The sequence below is a fragment of the Nematolebias whitei genome, chromosome 7 (assembly GCF_014905685.2).
Source record: "Nematolebias whitei isolate Nwh7 chromosome 7, NemWhi1, whole genome shotgun sequence".
Taxonomy (NCBI): domain Eukaryota; kingdom Metazoa; phylum Chordata; class Actinopteri; order Cyprinodontiformes; family Rivulidae; genus Nematolebias; species Nematolebias whitei.
In genome coordinates this window covers 12,073,273-12,091,812 of record NC_056504.1, presented here as the reverse complement: position 1 = coordinate 12,091,812, position 18,540 = coordinate 12,073,273, and the positions used below count along the sequence as shown (strand labels likewise).

The window sequence follows — 18,540 nt, the reverse complement described above, 5'->3', positions numbered from 1 at the left end:
CGTTCAGCTTTCTGCACCAACAACATCAAAATATGGATGAAATGGTGAAACACCCACACCTTTCTCCATGCCCCACTCTGGGCCCCTGAGTAAGGCCCCCAACCCCCACCATCTGCTCCACCTGGTACCCTTGATGGCAGCTCTCTGCTCCACTCAGGGGTAGCTCGGTGGTCTGTGGTTGTGTCAGGATGGACACAACCAAGTCTTCGTGCGAGTTAGTTCACTGTGGCGACCCCTAAAGAAGGGATCAGCTGAAAGAAAAACTAAATAAATAAATAAAATGTTTTCAGCCCATTAAGTTTTAGCTACTGTCTTGCAAATTTATAGATTTTTGCAGCAATTTTACTCATTTTGGCATATACTGTAGGTATGGTTAATTTAGATTTTTAGCTTTGATTTTTCTTCTTGCTATGGTTGCGATCATTTTAACTGTTATTTACAGTTTGCTAATTTGAAGGGTCAGGAAGGGTTCAGCTAATTCTATCTTTTAGCTATTCGTTTGCCAATTTTAACTTTTTTATTGTTTGCTAAATGTAATGCTAAATGTATCTTTTCGCTATGGGTTTGATTGTTTCAGCTTGCAGCAATGGTGTTGCTGGTTTAACATTTTGGCTACAGTTTGACAATTTTAGCATTCAGCTATGGTTTTGCTAATTTAGCTTTTAGCTCTAATCTTGTTACTTCGAGCTGTTAGCTACACTTTGGAAATGTCAGCATTCAGCTAAGGTTTTGCTAATTTTAGCTTTTAGCCATGCTTTTGCTGTTTTTAGCTTTCAGACATAGTTTAGCTAATTCATGATTTAGCCACAGGGCAGCACGGTGGCGCAACTGGTAGAGCTGCTGCCTCTCAGCGAGCTGGTGCTTGGTTCAAACCCCGGTCCAGGAGCCTTTCTGGGTGGAGTTTGCATGTTCTCTCTGTGCATGCGTGGGTTTTCTCCGGATGCTCCGGTTTCCTCCAGACCAAAAACATGCATGTTAGGCTGATTGGTAACTTTAAATTGTCCCTAGGTGTGAGTGAGAGAGTGAATGTTTGTTTGTTTGTTTCTATGTGGCCCTGTGATGGACTTGCGACCCGTCCAGGGTGTACCCCGCCCCTCGCACAGTGATTGCTGGACATGGGCACCAGCGACCCCCGTGATCCAAAATGGAATAAGCGGGTAAAGATAATGGATTGATGGATGGATGATTTAGCCACATTTTGCATACTTTAGCACTCAGCTACATTTTTTGCTACTTTACCCTTTGGATGTGGAGTTACTATTTTTAGCTATTACGTTCAGTATTCAGCTAAGGTTTTACTGGTTTTAGCTTTCAGCTGTATTTTGCTAATTTAGACTTTTAGCTACAGTTTTTCCATTTTAGCATTTAGGCTAAGGTTTTGCTAATTTAGCTTTTATCTATTGTCTTGCTAATTTTAATTATAAGCTACAGTTTGTGAATGACAGCATTCAGCTAAGGTTTTGCTAATTTTAGCTTTTAGCTATGCGTTTGCTATTTTTACTTTTATACACTGAATTGTCAAAAATAATAACGTCATCCAAACCATCCACATGTCTGCTAGATCCCATCCCAACCAGACTGTTATACCTAATAATGTCCACATTTTGGATCTACTTAATTTGTCTTTAATGGATGTTTATGTACCACAGCACTTTAAGGTTGCTGTAATTAAACCTTTACTTAAGAAGTCTAATCTTGATTCAGAAATTCAGGCCAACTATAGACCTTTATCTAATCTAACTTTCATCTCAAAAATTCTAGAGAAAATAGTTGCAGGTCAGTTGCGTAAACATCTACAAAGAAATAATCTGTTTGAAGAGTTTCAGTCAGGGTTTAGAGCTCATCATAGCACAGAAACAGCACTAGTAAAAGCAACTAATGATATTCTCATGGCCTCAGACAATGGACTTGTGTCTATACTGGTCCTGTTAGACCTCAGTGCTGCATTTGATATGGTTGATCACAATATTTTACTACAGAGGCTTGAATATGATATTGGGATTACAGGAACGGCTCTAAAGTGGTTTAAATCATATCTATCTGATAGAGTCCAGTTTGTAAATGTAAATAATAAATCTTCTTCATACACCAAAGTTGGTCATGGAGTTCCTCAGGGCTCAGTGCTTGGGCCAATACTCTTTACTTTATATATGCTTCCATTAGGTAAAGTTATTAAACAGCATGGGCTAAATTTTCATTGTTAGGCCGATGACACACAATTATATTTGTCCATTAAACCCAATGAATCCAATCAGCTACTTAGACTACAAGCATGTCTTAAAGATATAAAAACCTGGATGACCCTTAATTTTCTCCTTTTGAACACAGACAAGACTGAGGTTTTGGTTTTTGGACCTGAGCACCTTAGGAATTAATTTTTCATTCTTTCTCCCTCCTTAGATGGCATTAATCTGTCCTCCAGCTCTAATGTTAAAAATCTTGGTGTTATTTTTGATCAGGACATGTCTTTTATCCCCCACATTAAAAAAGTTACTAGAACTGCTTTCTTCCATCTGCGTAATATCACTAAAATTAGAAACATCTTATCTAAAAATGATGCAGAAAAACTGGTCCATGCATTTGTCACATCTAGACTGGACTATTGCAATGGTTTATTATCTGGGTGTCCAAATACTTCTTTAAAACGTCTTCAGTTGATCCAAAATGTTGCTGCCAGAGTCTTAACCGGAGTTAGTAGGAGAGATCAAATTTCTCCAGTTTTAGCTTCTCTCCATTGGCTCCCTGTCAAATCCAGAATATAATTCAAAATCTTACTTCTAACCTACAAAGCCCTCAACAACCTAGCTCCATCTTATATTACAGATCTTGTTGTTCCATATTTTCCTAACAGAGCACTTCACTCTCAGACTGCAGGTTTACTTGTGGTTCCTAGAATTTACAAAAACAGAATGGGAGGCAGATCCTTCAGTTATCAGGCTCCTCTCTTGTGGAACCAACTTCCAGTTTCTGTCCGTGAGGTTGACACATTATCCAGTTTTAAAACTAGGCTTAAGACTTTCCTTTTTGCTAAATCCTATAGTTAGGGTCGGCTTGGGTTTCCTGAGCTGTCCCTTAGTTATGCTGCTATAGATTTAGACTGCTGGAGGATAAACTGACCACAATTTTCACTCTGCTACTGTCTTTACTTACTCTGCTCAACCTGTTTTGTATTTGTAATTATTTTTTCTATCCTTAACATGTTTGTTTTTTTTGTCTTTCAGATACACCTGGACCTATATCTGGACCTGGACCTGGACCTATATCTGGACCTGGACCTAGATCTGGACCTATATCTGGACCTACCATTCTGTGTTCGTCTGTCTCTCCTTCCTGTCCTCTCAACCAGCCAGTCAAAGCAGATGGCCACTTGTCCTGAGCCTGGTTCTGCTGGAGGTTTTTTCCTTTTAAAAGGGAGTTTTTCCTTTCCACTGTTGCCACTGTGCTTGCTCAGGATGGGAGACTGCAACGAAGCCAAGATTCAACTTGTCTGCTGGATTCCGATAGAGAACTTTACTAATTGGCTTTTATGGGAATGTTTCTGTAAAGTGCCCTGAGACAACTTTGTTGTGATTTGGCGCTATATAAATAAACTGAATTGAATTGAAATTACATAAAGGATGTTGGAGTCAGCCTCCCCACCATCACAGACAAATACACCTCCAGATGCAGGAAGAGGGCCACCTGCATCATGAAGGACCCCACTCACTCAGCACACACACTTGCCTCACTCCCCTCAGGCAGGAGGTAGAACCACTAGACTGAGGAACAACTTCTACCCTGAAGCTGTTAGACTCATGAATCCCTAACCAGAATAATCACTGTGATAAAAGAAAATCACTGTAATGCCACTTTAATTGGTGATATGTGACTTATCCATGCTGCTGATCTCATGCTGCTGTATTAATTCATACCCATCTCTCTCTACAGACTCATGTTCGGGCTGCTGTTTATTATATCATATTATTTTACTTTATTAGTGTTTAGCATATATCTTAGATCTTAAAGCGTATTGTTTTAGCGTATTGTTTAGCGTTCGTTTAGCGTTTCTTAGTGTATATATTAGATCCTTGTAAACTGTTTCTTTTTATACTTTATGTTTTTGTTATTTTTGGGTGTAACTGGGACTTGAGTACACAATTTCGTTTTACCTCATGTACCACATTTGATGTGAATGACAATAAAGAACCTTGAACTTAAACTTATCTCTGTTTGATCTAATTGTGCGAAGGCAGCCTTCATACTATTGTTTCAGCAATTCATGTATCAAAACATTCAGCTCGTTCAGGAGACTCCTGCTATGACTTTTGGTATTGATAATCTTTTGAAACTTTTTGAAATATTAAGCTTTTTCAGCTACTTTTTTTCTCATTGAAATGCATTGACATTCAGTGAAATCCTTGAACATCTTATTGCTTTTTGAAATGTCACTAATAATAATAATAATAATAATAATAATAATAATAATAATAATAATAATAATAATAATAATAATTTAACTGTCTTTACATCAGAATACTTCCACACACAGAAATTCCAACCATCTTAAAAAAAAAAAAAAAAAAAATCTAAACATTCAGACTTAGACACAGCATCTGTCTGCTCAGTTCAGCATTTTATTCTGTTTTTAAAACTATATCTCTGTGCTCTTTTTAATTATTTTAGGCTCATTTTACTTTGTAGCTTCTTTATGATAATTTGAGCTTTTAGGTTAAGTTTTTTTTTTCGCCATCTTTTCATTTTTTTGTGAACTTCTTTTGGTTCTTCCAGCTTCAAGTCCTTCATTTTTTCTGCTAATTTGACCTTTAATGTGATCAACAAAGTCCATCCATCCATTTACCCGCTTCTTCCTTTTTGGGTCACGGGGGTCGCCGGTGCTGTCCAGCAGTCACTGTGCGAGAGGCGGGGAACACCCTGGACAAGTCTCCAGTCCATCACAGGCCAACGAGACAAACAACCATTCACTCTCTCACTTACACCTAGGGACAATTTAGCGTTACCAATCAGCTAACATGCATGTTTTTGGTCTGTGGGAGGAAACTGGAGTACCTGGAGAAAGTTTAATGTGATAATTTTGACATTTTTCTGTTCAATTCAGCAAACATGCTTTTAGTCTCTGTCTGCACATTTTAGTATTTTAATAGTAAATAATAATAATAAAGTGCTATGTTGTCATCATTGTTTCTATACAACGATTAACCTGTCACATGTGAGATACACCCAGATGGAGCAGGGAGCAATTGGGAATTGGGTGTCTTGCTTAGAGATACGACATTTGGAGATGGTGGTGAGTTGAACTGCGACTTTCTGGTCCCATGTTGGCCCTATTAAAAAATTGAATTGCGTTGGCCGGGAATCGAACCCGGGTCAACTGCTTGGAAGGCAGCTATGCTAACCACTATACCACCAACGCGATGGAAAATAAGATAAGGACACATCACAATTACACTGGGAAATGCAATTTCTCTTATTTTATAATTTTAGTTTGATTTGTTTTTGCTAAGATATTGATGATTTCATGTTGGCTACAGTTTGTCAATTTGCATGTTCAGTTAGGGTTTTCGACATTTTAGCTATCAGCTTTGAGTTTGCAAATTTTAGCTTTTAGCTACAGTTTGCAAATGTAAGTGTTAAACTAGGGTACAACAGATTTTAGCACCAGTTCTGTTAATTTTAGTTTTTTCTGTGGTTTTGCTAACTTTAGCGTTGGTGCTCTAGTGTTGGTAATCTGCTCCCAAAGGCTTTTGGTCAGGTACAGAATAACGCCACGCTGCATCTGGTGTTTAACCAGCCTTTAATTATATCTTTTCCACTCAGGAACTCTTCTATGCAGCATTTAATCTTACGTCATGCGCGCTGCGTGTCACCTCTGTGTGCAATACTCTCTTCCACCACTAGATGTCACTGACACGACAGAATTTTAATTATTTTCTCAGTATTGACCATTGCTTGGCATTAAATATGAACAAATTAAACCCTTTTTTCCTGTGACAGCTACAGCAATTTTAATGTTAGCAAATCTTTTTTTTTTCATTCAGCACTTAGCAGTAATACTGTGTTTAGTCAGAAAATGCTAATTTTCTGGTCTAGATTGTCAGACAGCCAGGCCAAAATCAGAGTCAATGTCAGACCAACATTTTTCAGTCAGGTCATCTGGACAGTTTCTTTTTTTGTGCTGAAACGTTTCGCCTTCGATCCGGAAGGCTTCATCAGTCAAGGAAACACACAACAAAACTGATTCTTCCCCCAACAGCTTACTCCAAAGTAGGGAATTATTCACTTTGGAACACTTTCCCCAACCACATTTTTAATCAGGTAGGTCGACTCCAATTCTTATTAAAATGTGATTATACAATTGAAAAGTTATCTATAAAGTTGTCAAAATTTCACCAACAGGCTCTCTTGGCTTGGAAACTTGCCTACAAACACAACTTCTCTCCAACTATGTGCTACACATGGAGCAATGAGAATATTCTGTATAAGAATAAGTCACTTTACTACAAAAACTGGATGGATAATGGAATTATTCTTGTCCAACAGCTGTTAAATGATAACAACCATTTTGTCATACACTGAATTTCTGACCAGATTTAACACACCTGTAACACCTAAAGAGTATGCTGTAGTTTTTGATGCTCTACCAAACTCCATGATGCAACTCTTCAAAGGAACAAAACCTTATCGTTCATCTAGAGACCAGCTTAGAAGCCTCATATTGCTAGGTGAAAAGGATATCACTAAAAACATGTTCCAACAAACTTACACGATCATGTCTGCAGAAGATTACTTTACTTCCTGGTAGATTTTTTTGGTCCTCTACTTTTGGAGAAATTAATTGGAAACAAGTTTGGTTAAATTTTGCATAACAAATAAAGTTAAAGAGGTTTTAAAGATGTATATACCCTGTTAAAAAAAACACTGGAAAGATTTAAACTTGATATTGACTATTCTTGTACGTTTTGTGAACTACACATGGAAACAATTTCTCATTTATTCTATCAATGTAATCACACAAAGACATTCTGGACAGATGTGCAACAACTCATACAACAGAAAACTGGACAAGTAATTCAACTTACAGAGAAAGACATTATATTATGCTTCGACAATAAGGATATGGACAAAGACTTGATCTACTTCACCCAACTTCTACTTCTCCTGGGAAAATTCCACATTCACAAGAAAAAGTGGTCAAACTCCAAGTCAAGCATTCACCACTTCAGCAAGGAGCTCTACATATACAGCACCGCTGTTAAAGGACTGGAAAACAAAAAGCCAATGAAAACCATATCAGTTCTGGAAAAACTTAATGTGAATTCATTTGTATAACATAAATAGATTGTGTTGTATCTTTAGAATTTTTTTTTACCCTTTGTACCATTTTATAAACAAATTGTTCTTTCTATACTTTTGTAGCTGCTAAAATACCCCTGGCAGACAGTTGTTTGTAAAATTGATAAAGTTTTGTAATAAAAAAAAAAAAAGCTTACTCCAAAGTGGAGCAAACCAGTTTTGCTTGTGATAAGATGGTCTCTTTGGTACGCCCCCTCCTCCATTGCCGGCCCTCTTCCTTGTTGACAGAGTCAGAGTTTCTTTATTGTCATTCGCACCTCATGTGGTACATGTGGTGGAGCAAAATTATGTACACAGGGTCCCAGTTACATCCAACAATAAAATGTAAACGAAAAACAGTAATAACATCTAAGATATGAACTAAGAAAAACATAAACTAAATATAGACTAAGCACTAATAACATAAAAACATCACGTCGAACATCAGCACAAACCTGAACACGAGTCCGTGTAAGTAGATAAGCACGCAAGAACACACCAACATTGAAACAGATCAGCAGCGACATTGAAACAGATCAGCAGCAACATTGAAATAGATCAGCAGCAACATGAAACAGATCAGCAGCAACATGATGTGATTTTTTCACAGTGATTATTCTGGTTAGAGATTCATGAGTCTAACAGCCTCAGGGTAGAAGCTGTTCCTCAGTCTAGTGGTTCTACACTTAATGCTCCTCAACCTCCTTCCTGATGGGAGTGGGGCAAAAAGTGTGTGTGCTGGGTGAGTGGGGTTCTTCATGATGCAGGTGGCTCTCGTCCTGCATCTGGAGGTGTAGATGTCTGTGATGGTGGGGAGGCTGACTCCAACAGTCTTCTGTGCAGCCTTCACCACTCTCTGCAAAGCTTTTCTTTCTGCAGCTGTGCAGCCTCCATGCCACACGTTGATGCTGGAGCACAGGATGCTCTCCACTGCACACCTGTAGAAGGAGGTGAGGACTGAGCTTCCCAGACCAGCTCGTCTCAGCCGCCTGAGGAAGTAGAGTCTCTGATGAGCTTTCTTGATCAGGCTGGTGGTGTTGTTGCTCCAGCTGAGGTTGTCATTCATGTGTACACCCAAGTACTTGTAGCTGGAGACCACTTCCACCACATATCCTCTTATGTTCAGGGGGGTGTAGGTGTGTTTGTTCCTTCTGAAGTCCACAATCATCTCCTTTGTCTTCTTCACATTGATGTGAAGGTTATTCTCTTTGCACCAGCTCTCCAGGTGTTCCACCTCCTGCCTGTAGCTGGACTCATCATTGTTTGTGATGCATCCCATCACCGCTGTATCATCTGCAAACTTTACAATGTGACAGCCTGGATGGGTAGCTGCACAATCATACGTGAGCAGAGAAAACAAGAGGGGGCTCAACACACATCCCTGAGGAGAGCCAGTGCTGAGGGTTATGGTGGAGGAGGAGAAGTTGTGGATCCTCACTAACTGTGGTCTGTTTGTTAAGAAGTCTAGTGCCCAGTTGCAAATGGAGGGGCTTAGTCTAGTGTGAATAGTGTGACCATCAGGGTTTGGGGGATCATGGTGTTGAAAGCGGATGTGAAGTCCACAAAGAGCAGACGGATGAAAGAGTTTTTCTGCTCCAGGTGGTTGAGCGCAGTGTGGACCACAGAGGAGATGGCATCCTCTGTTGATCGGTCCTCACGGTATGCGTACTGATGAGGGTCCTCGTTGATGTTGATGGTTGTTTTAATGCGAGTCATGACCAGTTTTTCAAAGCATTTAGCGACTATCGGGGTGAGGGCCACTGGCCGATAGTCATTCAGACCAGTCACTGTAGAGCTTTTTGGGACTGGGACGATGGTGGCAGTCTTCAGGCAGGTGGGAACTGTCTCCAGGGTAAGTAAGGTGTTAAAGATGTCTTCTAGCACCTTGCAGTGCTGATCTGCACATTCTTTCAACACTTTTCCGGGGATGTTGTCTGGGCCGGTTGCTTTGTGCAGATTAATCCTCTTGAAAGTACTCCTTACTTTGGTTGAGGTCACGCTGAGATGCTCTTCATCTGGTGGTGAGGTGAGTCTGGTGCTGGGTGGTCTGTTCGGGTCTTCAAAGCGTGCATATAACTTGTTGAGAGCATCAGGCAGAGATGGGTCTTTGGGGCATTGTTCACTCCTTCCTTTATAATCTGTTATGCACTTAATGCCCCTCCACATGCTCCGAGGGTCTTGCGAGGTGAATTGACCCTCAATCCTCTGTGCATATGTGGCCTTGGCCTTCTTAATACCAGCAACCAGCTCTTTCCTTGTCCTACTCAGCTCCTCTGAGTTTCCAGACCTGAAGGCAGTGTTCCTGGCTTCCAGCAGGATGTGCACCTCTGCATTCAGCCAAGGTTTTCTGTTTGGGTAGCTTTTAACATTTCTGATAGTGGAGACGGTGTCAGTACATGTACTAATGTTACCCAGAACTGAGGATGTGTATTGGTCCAGATCAAGCGAGTCTCCATGTTCAGCAGCAAAAATCAAGACAAGCTGGCGTTTATTCTGAGTTTGAAGAAGATTCTCTTTCTCAACTCAAATTATTTTATTTAACTGAGAAAGTGATCTGGATATGGAGGTACTCCATCGCTCTTATATAGGTAATTAATAGCTAATGTCAAGCTAAAGTAGCAGCATGGCATCTAAAAACTAAAGATAGTGATAGTTTTTAAAAAGTTTTTAGCATACAAAGACAAAAAAATTGCTGAAGCTGATTTAATTTATGTTTTTTGATTAAAAGGTCTCTTGTAAATGAGTCCTTTCGTAACTCAATGCAACTAAGCTGCATAAATAAAGGTTAAATGAATTAATGAAAAAGAATAATGGAGATTTGGAAGGAATTGACAAAATGTAAATTAATTTCTAAGGGGGACATTTTGGTAAATAAAGTTAAATATTTTGAAAGTCATATCAGTTTCCTAAATGAGATGAACATGTTTACATTTCTTTCTGATGGCTTATCACTCCTACAGTGCATTTAGATTTACCTAATTACCATAATTTGTTTTGCTTGAGAAGTTATTTATTCCTTGCGGAACATAAGTACTTCTGGATGTAAATTACCAATTTCAACAATAAGTTTTTAATATCAAAATGATTTTACCCAACTCTGCCGAAACCCGGGATCGAACCAGGGACCTTTAGATCTTCAGTCTAACGCTCTCCCAACTGAGCTATTTCGGCTTGCATATTTCACACGTGCATTACAATCAACTTTTTTCCTAATACAACACTAAGGAATTATGATATGCATGACATAGCAGTACATTTCATATGATTAAACTTAAGTAAAGTTCTGACAGTATGTGTTGTGTTTTAGTTAAGCGGTCTACAGGTTTAAGAGCACGTTTCAGCGTGCGTAATGATGTCATCACGCCAGAGCGAATGTAGCGTCATCCTTTCTGATGTAGAGCTACACGGCGGCCTTTCATTGCTGCTCTGTTTCTTGCTAACATACCGCTCTCGCCCCAGTATTTCAGCTTTTATTTCCAGTCAGCTATGACACGAAGGTCGCCGCTTCTCACCGTGTGCCTGCTGCTTGTGGCTGCCCTCAGCTTGGAGGTTTCAGCCGACGGTTTAGTGAACGAAGATGTAAAGAGGACATTAGACCTGAGCACTCATTTGGCCAAGATCACAACGGAGATCGTGTTGTCCAACCAGGGACAGTCCTCTGTCCATAGTTTCATATTAGCGGTGGAAGCTGACCTGGCACCGCACCTGGCTTATATCGGAGCTTCGGTGAGTCTGACAGAAATGCTGCTAACGCTGCCTCAACTAGTCACCTAGCTAGCGTTAGCATGCAAGCTACTAGTAAAAAGCTAAAGAAAATACAAATTCTAATGCTCCGTGTTTGTGTATAGACTTGCACAACTCCCATTCGTTTCTTTGTTTTGTAAAGTTTCAGCTCCAGGGGTGTGAAGGCTAAAAGCGTGGTTCAATAAATTCATTAAAAGCATGGTTGAAAGCATTGCTACTATTAGCTCAAATGAATGATTCAGTTTTCCATCCATGAGTCCTGCAAGCTCAGAAGATAACCAGTGGTGGAAACTTCGAATTTGTGTATTTATGAATGCATGACATTCGCACCAGCGCTCAGCATGTGCTTATGAATTTAACCCGGGTTAAATCAGTGGACTTTGCTGGAAAAGTGCGAGGATCCAGACGGTAACTTCCGCGGGGCTCCACGCTCCGTCAGTGGCTGAATGACACGTATGCGCTGGGCGGGCGGCTCATTTCCGCGTGTGACTGTGCACAGATCTGCCCCTTTCTGCTGGAAAGACTGTGTCCATGTTTACAGTCTGAACCAGGGGTGCCCACACATTTTCCCTGAGAGGGCCACATTTAAAATCTATCAGAGGGCTGCAGGCCAAATGCAATAAAACATGAAATGCAAATACTTCTTTAAAGTCAATTTATTTATTATACAGTTATTTAACCTTCAATTCTGTATAAAGAACATTACAGAACAGGCTGTGTTGGTGGTGTGTGGGTGGGGGAATACGGGGGTCGTCCCCCAGAATTTTGAATAAAATAGATGCCATTTCCTTAATTTTGGTGCATTTTACAAAGGTTTATTACAGTATAGATTACCATGAAACAAAAGATGCAAACTCGTTATTGAAATCTCTGACTGCAAAGCTGCAGCTCTGCAGGTAAGGGGTGTTCACTTCAGGACAAATTAAGGTTGCTGATCGGTCAGTTGCTGACGTGCTGGATTGATTGACGGGTGGTATGACTGCAAAAAAAAAATCATAGATTTTACTGGCCCCTTTGAGACTGTTGTCATTTATTCCATATTCAATATTTTGGTGAATCTAAGGTTTGAGAACTGTTTCCTTACAAAATCCTAATGATGTTTTATTTTTCAGAGGTGCTGAGTTTAAATTTAGGGGTGCTTGAGCACCCCCAAAAAGAGGCTTAAATCACTACTGAAGCCAGTTCATATTTATCATTTAGGCTATTTTTAAACACTTTATGTGTGATTTATAAGTGTATTAGTGCAGGATCAAAGGAAAATGTTTTTCAGTGGCAGGAAGCTGTAGGAGGTCTGTCAAAATAAAATTTGTAAAATTAAATAATTGAATGCACAAAATAGCCACTCCAGCTGTGTAGTGCCATTAAGGTAGTCATTGGGCTGACTTTCCATTTAACATCGACATTAAAGTCAGATTGATTTGAGTGTAAACACATTGATTCTTCAAAGGAGATTTTAGTATAGTAATGAGGACAGTTTGGCGGGCAAACTTTGACCCGAGGGCCCCACTTTGGGCACCTCTGGCTTAAACACTGAATATCACGGTGCACTAATGTTCAAACTGTCCTGTTTGTACAGGTGAAGGGTGATGAAGAGGAGGATGGCACACTTGAGCTCCAGCAGACAACCATTAAGGGTCAAAGGTATGACTTCAGCATCCTAATAATTATAATGTATATTTGTTCATGGTTTGGTGGGGGAAATGGACTACTTCCAGTCTTTTCAAGTATAGTTTTGCACACGTTCTTTTTAAATGACAATGATCATGTAAAATACAAATTTTAACTGCTTTCAAAAATTTCTGTTTGCAAGTTTTATTGATGCACATCACCAGGTTTTGCTGTAGACTCCTCTTTGCTGATTAATGAAGCCAAAATTTGCACTTTTTACCCCTCACACACATCAGTTTCATCCATCCATTATCTTTTAACCACTTCTTCCGTTTGGGGTCACGGGGGTCACAGGTGCCCATGTCCAGCAGTCACTGTGCGAGGGGCGGGGTACACCCTGGACAGGTCTCCAGTCCATCACAGGGACACATAGAGACAAACGAGACAAACATTCACTCTCTCACCTAGGGACAATTTAGAGTTACCAATCAGCCTAACATGCATGTTTTTGGTCTGTGGGAGGAAACCGGAGTACCCGGAGAAAACCCACGCATGCACGGAGAGAACATGCAAACTCCACCCAGAAAGGCCCCCGGACCGGGATTTGAACCGGCAACCTTCTCGCTGAGAGGCAGCAGCTCTACCAGTTGCACCACATCAGTTTCTTCAAACAAATTAGAAATGCTGATGCTGGCATTTGTTATTATGGCCTAAGACAGACATCATATACAAGAATTAAAAAAATGCACAGATGAATTGCATGAACTTATTTGTAAAACATTTAACAGTAATTTTTAATATAAATTTGATAAATGACTTGTGGTACCATTTCATTTGTTTCAACATTTATTTATTTTTTAGTGAAATCACTAGTACAGTCATACTGCTGCGCTCCTCCTCTTAGCCTGTTCTTCCTCTCAGTGGAAAATCAAAGGAGGCACAAGTGTCAACATCTAAGGAGGGCAACTGAGAAAAACACGAGGAGGAAGTAATTTAAAATAGGAACGCCTCTCAGTTGTCCTCAACTCAGTTCCCATCGTTCACTTTAAAGAGCCGTTCAAAAGATATGGATCGTTCACAACCATCTCATTTCTAATTTTTAATAAAAATTGGTCACTACAAATACAGTGTTAGCTTTTTCTGGTATTCCATACAGAACTGTTATTTCATCTGAAATCTTGGATACTAGTCATCTTGCTGTCTGAATAGTCCATTTTAAAATCTTGTACTTTTCTCGTAATAGTAATTGGATACAAAAAAGCTCAAATTATTTCAACGTTTATTAGACAAAATGTAACTGTGTCCAGTTTCTTGCTTCAGAAATGTAAAATCTTCCAGCATAGATTACTTTTAGACCAGTGGATTAACTGGAAAATCTGTAGATTTGATCAGAAAATGATGCTGGGAGACTTGTTTGATTAAAAAATGAATCTATAACCAATGTTTCGGCCTTTGGAAATGATGCAGACTAAGTTTCCTTTAGAAAAATGCTCATATTTATTTCATATATTTTCCTTAATGTCTTGTAACAGCGGGGAGTTTTACAAAGTGCAGCTGGCCTCCAGTCTGCCTCCAGGTGCTCAGCTGAAAGCGAAGGTGGATATGACATTTAGCCACGTCCTGAAGCCTTTCCCCACGCACATCACCCAGGCTGAGCGTCAGCTGGTGGTTTTCCAGGGAAACCACTATTGGTACTCCCCGTATCCCACCCGCAGCCAGACCACACGTGTCCGCCTGGCCTCCAAGACTGTGGAGAGCTACACCAAGCTGGGCAACCCCAGCAAGACTGATGAGATTATTGAGTATGGACCTTTCCGAGACATATCTCCTTTCAGCGAGGTAGAGCCCAGCTATGATTCGATGAGCTTTAAGTCAAGCTGCATAAATGTCGACTAACAAATTTTCTTATATTTTTTCAACTCATCAGGATACAATGAAGATCCATTATGAAAACAACACCCCCTTCCTCACTATAACCAGCATCACTCGCACCATTGAGGTGTCCCACTGGGGAAACATTGCTGTTGAAGAAACTGTTGACCTGAGGCACACAGGAGCTGTTCTGAAGGGACCCTTCTCTCGTTATGATTACCAGCGTCAGTCAGACAGTGGCATCTCATCTGTCAAGTCCTTCAAGGTTTCATATTTTTCAGGTCAACACGCTCATCTTCTCTGGGGTGGTGTTTTTTCTCATGACTGCGTCTTTTCTCGCCTGCAGACCATCCTTCCTGCCTCAGCTCAAGACGTTTATTACAGGGATGAGATCGGCAACATCTCCACCTCCCACCTGCAGGTTCTGGATGACTCCGTGGAGGTGGAAGTCAGACCACGTTTCCCCTTGTTCGGAGGCTGGAAAACCCACTACATCATCGGCTACAATCTGCCAAGCTATGAATACCTGTACACTCTGGGTGAGTTCTGACGATTCGAGGAGAAACTGACGATTAATATTTTAGATATGAACAAAATCCAAGACGGTTTTTATAAAATGCACTTGTAAAAAGGATCCGATTACAGTACCTCTGCAGATTCTCTAATGGAGAAGCAGTTAGCAACTCCTGAATGGGATTAAAAACAAGTTGATTGCATTGAAGTTGGAAAATGTTTTTTTATTTTTATTTCACTAGATTTTTGTACCTCTGTAGACATTTTCCTATAAGCTAATCATCCTAACCTCTAGTTTTAATTGTTTTTAAGACACATTTCTAATCATCAGCTGTGAGAAAATAGCATTTGCTAACACATTGCATCTTTTGTTTACCCTAGGTGACCAGTATGCACTGAAAATGAGATTAGTTGACCACGTGTATGATGACCAGGTTATTGACGACATGACTATGAAAATCATTCTGCCAGAAGGAGCCAAGTAGGTGTTCAATAGAGAACTTTCACTGTGCTGAGTTGAGTTGAAAATGATCTGTTGTTAATTTCTCCTATTTTCCTGCTTTGTTTGATTAGAAACATCCATGTGGATACACCTTACAAAATTGATCGCAGGCCAAACCAGTTGCACTACACCTACCTGGACACATTTGGCCGACCAGTGTTGGTGGCTACAAAAAGCAACCTGGTGGAGCAACACATTCAGGATTTTGTGGTAAGAGAAGCTTTAGAAAGCTGCAAATTTAAGTATCTTGTGTTTTTAGAACAGTGCAATGTTTGAATAATGTGAATAAAAATTGTATTTTGTATCGTTGCTTTAACACGTCGTGATACGTTCAACCTGAATAAAAAGCAGAGCTCTAGATGGAAGCTGAATCTGTTTTTAGAAGCATTTTGTTTAGGTTCTGTGAATTTGATAATTTTTATATACATTATGTTAAAGGAAAAAAAAAAAACAGAATTTCCCTACTGAGGGACAATAAAGGTTATTTGTATTCTATAAAGTCAATAAGCCATATAAGTGTGCAGTAATTTATACTTTAAGCTTCAAAATATCGATTTGATTTATCATCACATGTAAAATAAATGAAGTGCCTGACATCAAATTTTTGTAATAAATATGAACGCGTTGATGGAAAGATGACGTATTTCACAAAAAAATTCTGTCTGTTCAGATGAACTGTTGAGAGATTCTCGTGCGCAGTAACAGGAAGTGATGACAAAAGGGAATGACTGCATGAAAACACAGCGTTGCTACAACGGCTAACTACACAGACAGTGGAGGACAATCTGACGTTTAGATTATTCTGAGTCGCTTTCAGAGAGAGATGAAGACGAATCAGAGTTCAAATAATGTTTCAATAATCTTGAGACCAGGAAGTTCCACTTTTTAAAGAGATGCCCTATGAGGTCACTTCCTGTTTCACTTTGACTGTGCCAGTTATGTGACAAAATGGGTAAAATCATGTGTATTATGCCAAATTTCCTCAATATTAAGATGTTTTCTACCACCTTTTGTATTAGTAGGATATGCTTGTCACAGGCTCTTTAAAGTAGCCATCACAGACAGTATTTTATGGTGAAGTTGATCTGATTCAATTCAGTTTATTTAACGCCAATTCACAACAGAAGTCATCTCAGGGCACTGAACACAAAACACCTCTCACCTTGTTTACACAGACTTTTTTTCTTCCCCGTTACCTACAACAAATGTTAATAATGATTCAGAAACTTGCTCATGCACATATCTTGATATTTTTCCCCATTTCCAGGTTCATTATACCTTTAATAAGATCCTGATGCTGCAGGAGCCTCTCTTGGTTGTTGGAGCCTTCTACATCCTCTTCTTCACTGTGATCATCTACGTACGTCTGGACTTCGCCATCACAAAGGTGCGCAACACAAAAACAACTTCATGTTTGCCTTTTTTTCTTTAGTTTTACTGCTGGACTTGGAGACTGCATGTGGGCGTTTAGTGTTGGTGGAATTCATGGCCATTTTTCTCGTCTTTGTTCAGGATCCTGCAGCCGAGGTGAGGATGAAGGTGGCCTCCATCACTGAGCAGGTGCTCACTCTGGTTAACAGGCGTCTGGGTCTGTACCGACACATGGACGAGGTGGTCAACCGCTACAAACAGTCCCGCGACATGGGAGCGCTCAACAGCGGTCGAAAGACTCTGGAGGCCGACCACCGCCAGCTCACCAACGAGATCACCTCGCTGCAGGCCCGCCTCAAGACCGAGGGCTCTGACCTGGCTGAGAAGGTGAGAGGCTTATTCGTTGCACGTGTTCCGGTTGTGAGCAGCCGAGCTGACCCCCCCCCCCCCCCCTCCCTCTTCAGGTTGTAGAGGTGCAGAAGCTGGACAGCCAGCTGAAGGAGCTGGTGTGTCGCTCCTGCTCGGAGGCGGAGCGTCTGGTGGCGGGTAAAGTCAAGAAGGAGTCTTACATCGAGAGCGAGAAGAACCTGACGAGCAAGAGACAGGAGCTCATCAGCCGCATCGACAGCCTTCTGGATGCCCTCTAAACTTCAGAAACACACAGGCGCCCCTCCTTCAACATACACCAACAGTCGAATAAAATGTGACACGGTTTACACGTTTTCTTTTCTTACCACCTTTGCATCCAGACATGAACTGTTAACATCTCATCTTAGGTTAGTGATGGGTTTATCTGGACACGTGCCTTTGTGCCTGCTGATAAACTGTGGTCACTGCGTGCTCGGCTCCAAAGCAGCCACATCACAGCTTGTTGCTTTTTTAGTTTCTGCTTTTGTTTGAGCTAGCTTTGCTGCACCGGGCTCAGATTTGTTGCTTTGTTTTTTGTTCAGATCTGGATTTTATTTTTTACCATTAGGAATGTGTGGTTAGGGTTCTGATTTGGAAATGAATAGTTGAAGGGCCAAAGTGTTCCCAGTCTCATGTCTTTCCTCATACTGTATTCTAAAACAAAACATTTCTGACTTTAAGTGTGAAAAAGATGGTATTTTCTAATCTTTTCTCCTTTTGTTGACTTTTTTAATTCCACTTGCCCTGGACTGTCCTACATTTGAGGCTCTGATTTTGTCATTTTCAGCTTTTGTTTTAGATGGACTGTCATGTTTTCAACATTTTGTATAATTTTCTTTGTTTTGGGATTGTGAGATTAAAAAAATAAGAGATTAGACTGTATGAGAGAAAAGGCATGAATGATGCAAAACAGATATTTGTCAAATAAGACAATGATGTGGATTACTGTCAAATTTGGAATAAAGTTTTGAGAAACTCCTCTTTGAGCCTTTTTCTGGATTTAGACTTCGCTCTTCGAGGTTGTGTTACAGTTGGTTCACCACAAGAGGGTACCCTTGCATAACATCTATATGCAGATCTGTTTAAACAAAAAGTGAATATTTAAAAGTTCACTTATTTAACTTCTGGCATGCAAATTTATAAATTACGTCATACAGACTTGCTGAATTAAAATCCAATTTTTCACTGAGGCT

At 40.2% G+C, this 18,540-nt stretch overlaps 1 protein-coding gene and 2 non-coding genes across 3 annotated transcripts; 1 reads left to right on the top strand and 2 right to left on the bottom strand.

The window, feature by feature from the left end:
* Positions 1-5,338: 5,338 nt before the first annotated feature.
* trnag-ucc lies at positions 5,339-5,410 on the bottom strand. The gene has a single exon. It is a non-coding gene; the product is annotated as a tRNA-Gly (tRNA).
* Positions 5,411-10,427: 5,017 nt separating this feature from the next.
* On the bottom strand, positions 10,428-10,500 carry trnaf-gaa. The gene has a single exon. It is a non-coding gene; the product is annotated as a tRNA-Phe (tRNA).
* A 200-nt stretch (positions 10,501-10,700) lies between these two features.
* rpn1 (ribophorin I) lies at positions 10,701-18,326 on the top strand. The gene is made up of 10 exons (XM_037679252.1): positions 10,701-11,055; positions 12,650-12,714; positions 14,214-14,520; positions 14,609-14,818; positions 14,900-15,092; positions 15,448-15,547; positions 15,640-15,778; positions 16,836-16,955; positions 17,081-17,326; positions 17,404-18,326. The coding sequence occupies exons 1-10, from the start codon at positions 10,816-10,818 to the stop codon at positions 17,584-17,586; spliced, it is 1,803 nt and encodes a 600-aa protein (XP_037535180.1). The 5' UTR covers positions 10,701-10,815; the 3' UTR covers positions 17,587-18,326.
* Positions 18,327-18,540: the final 214 nt, after the last annotated feature.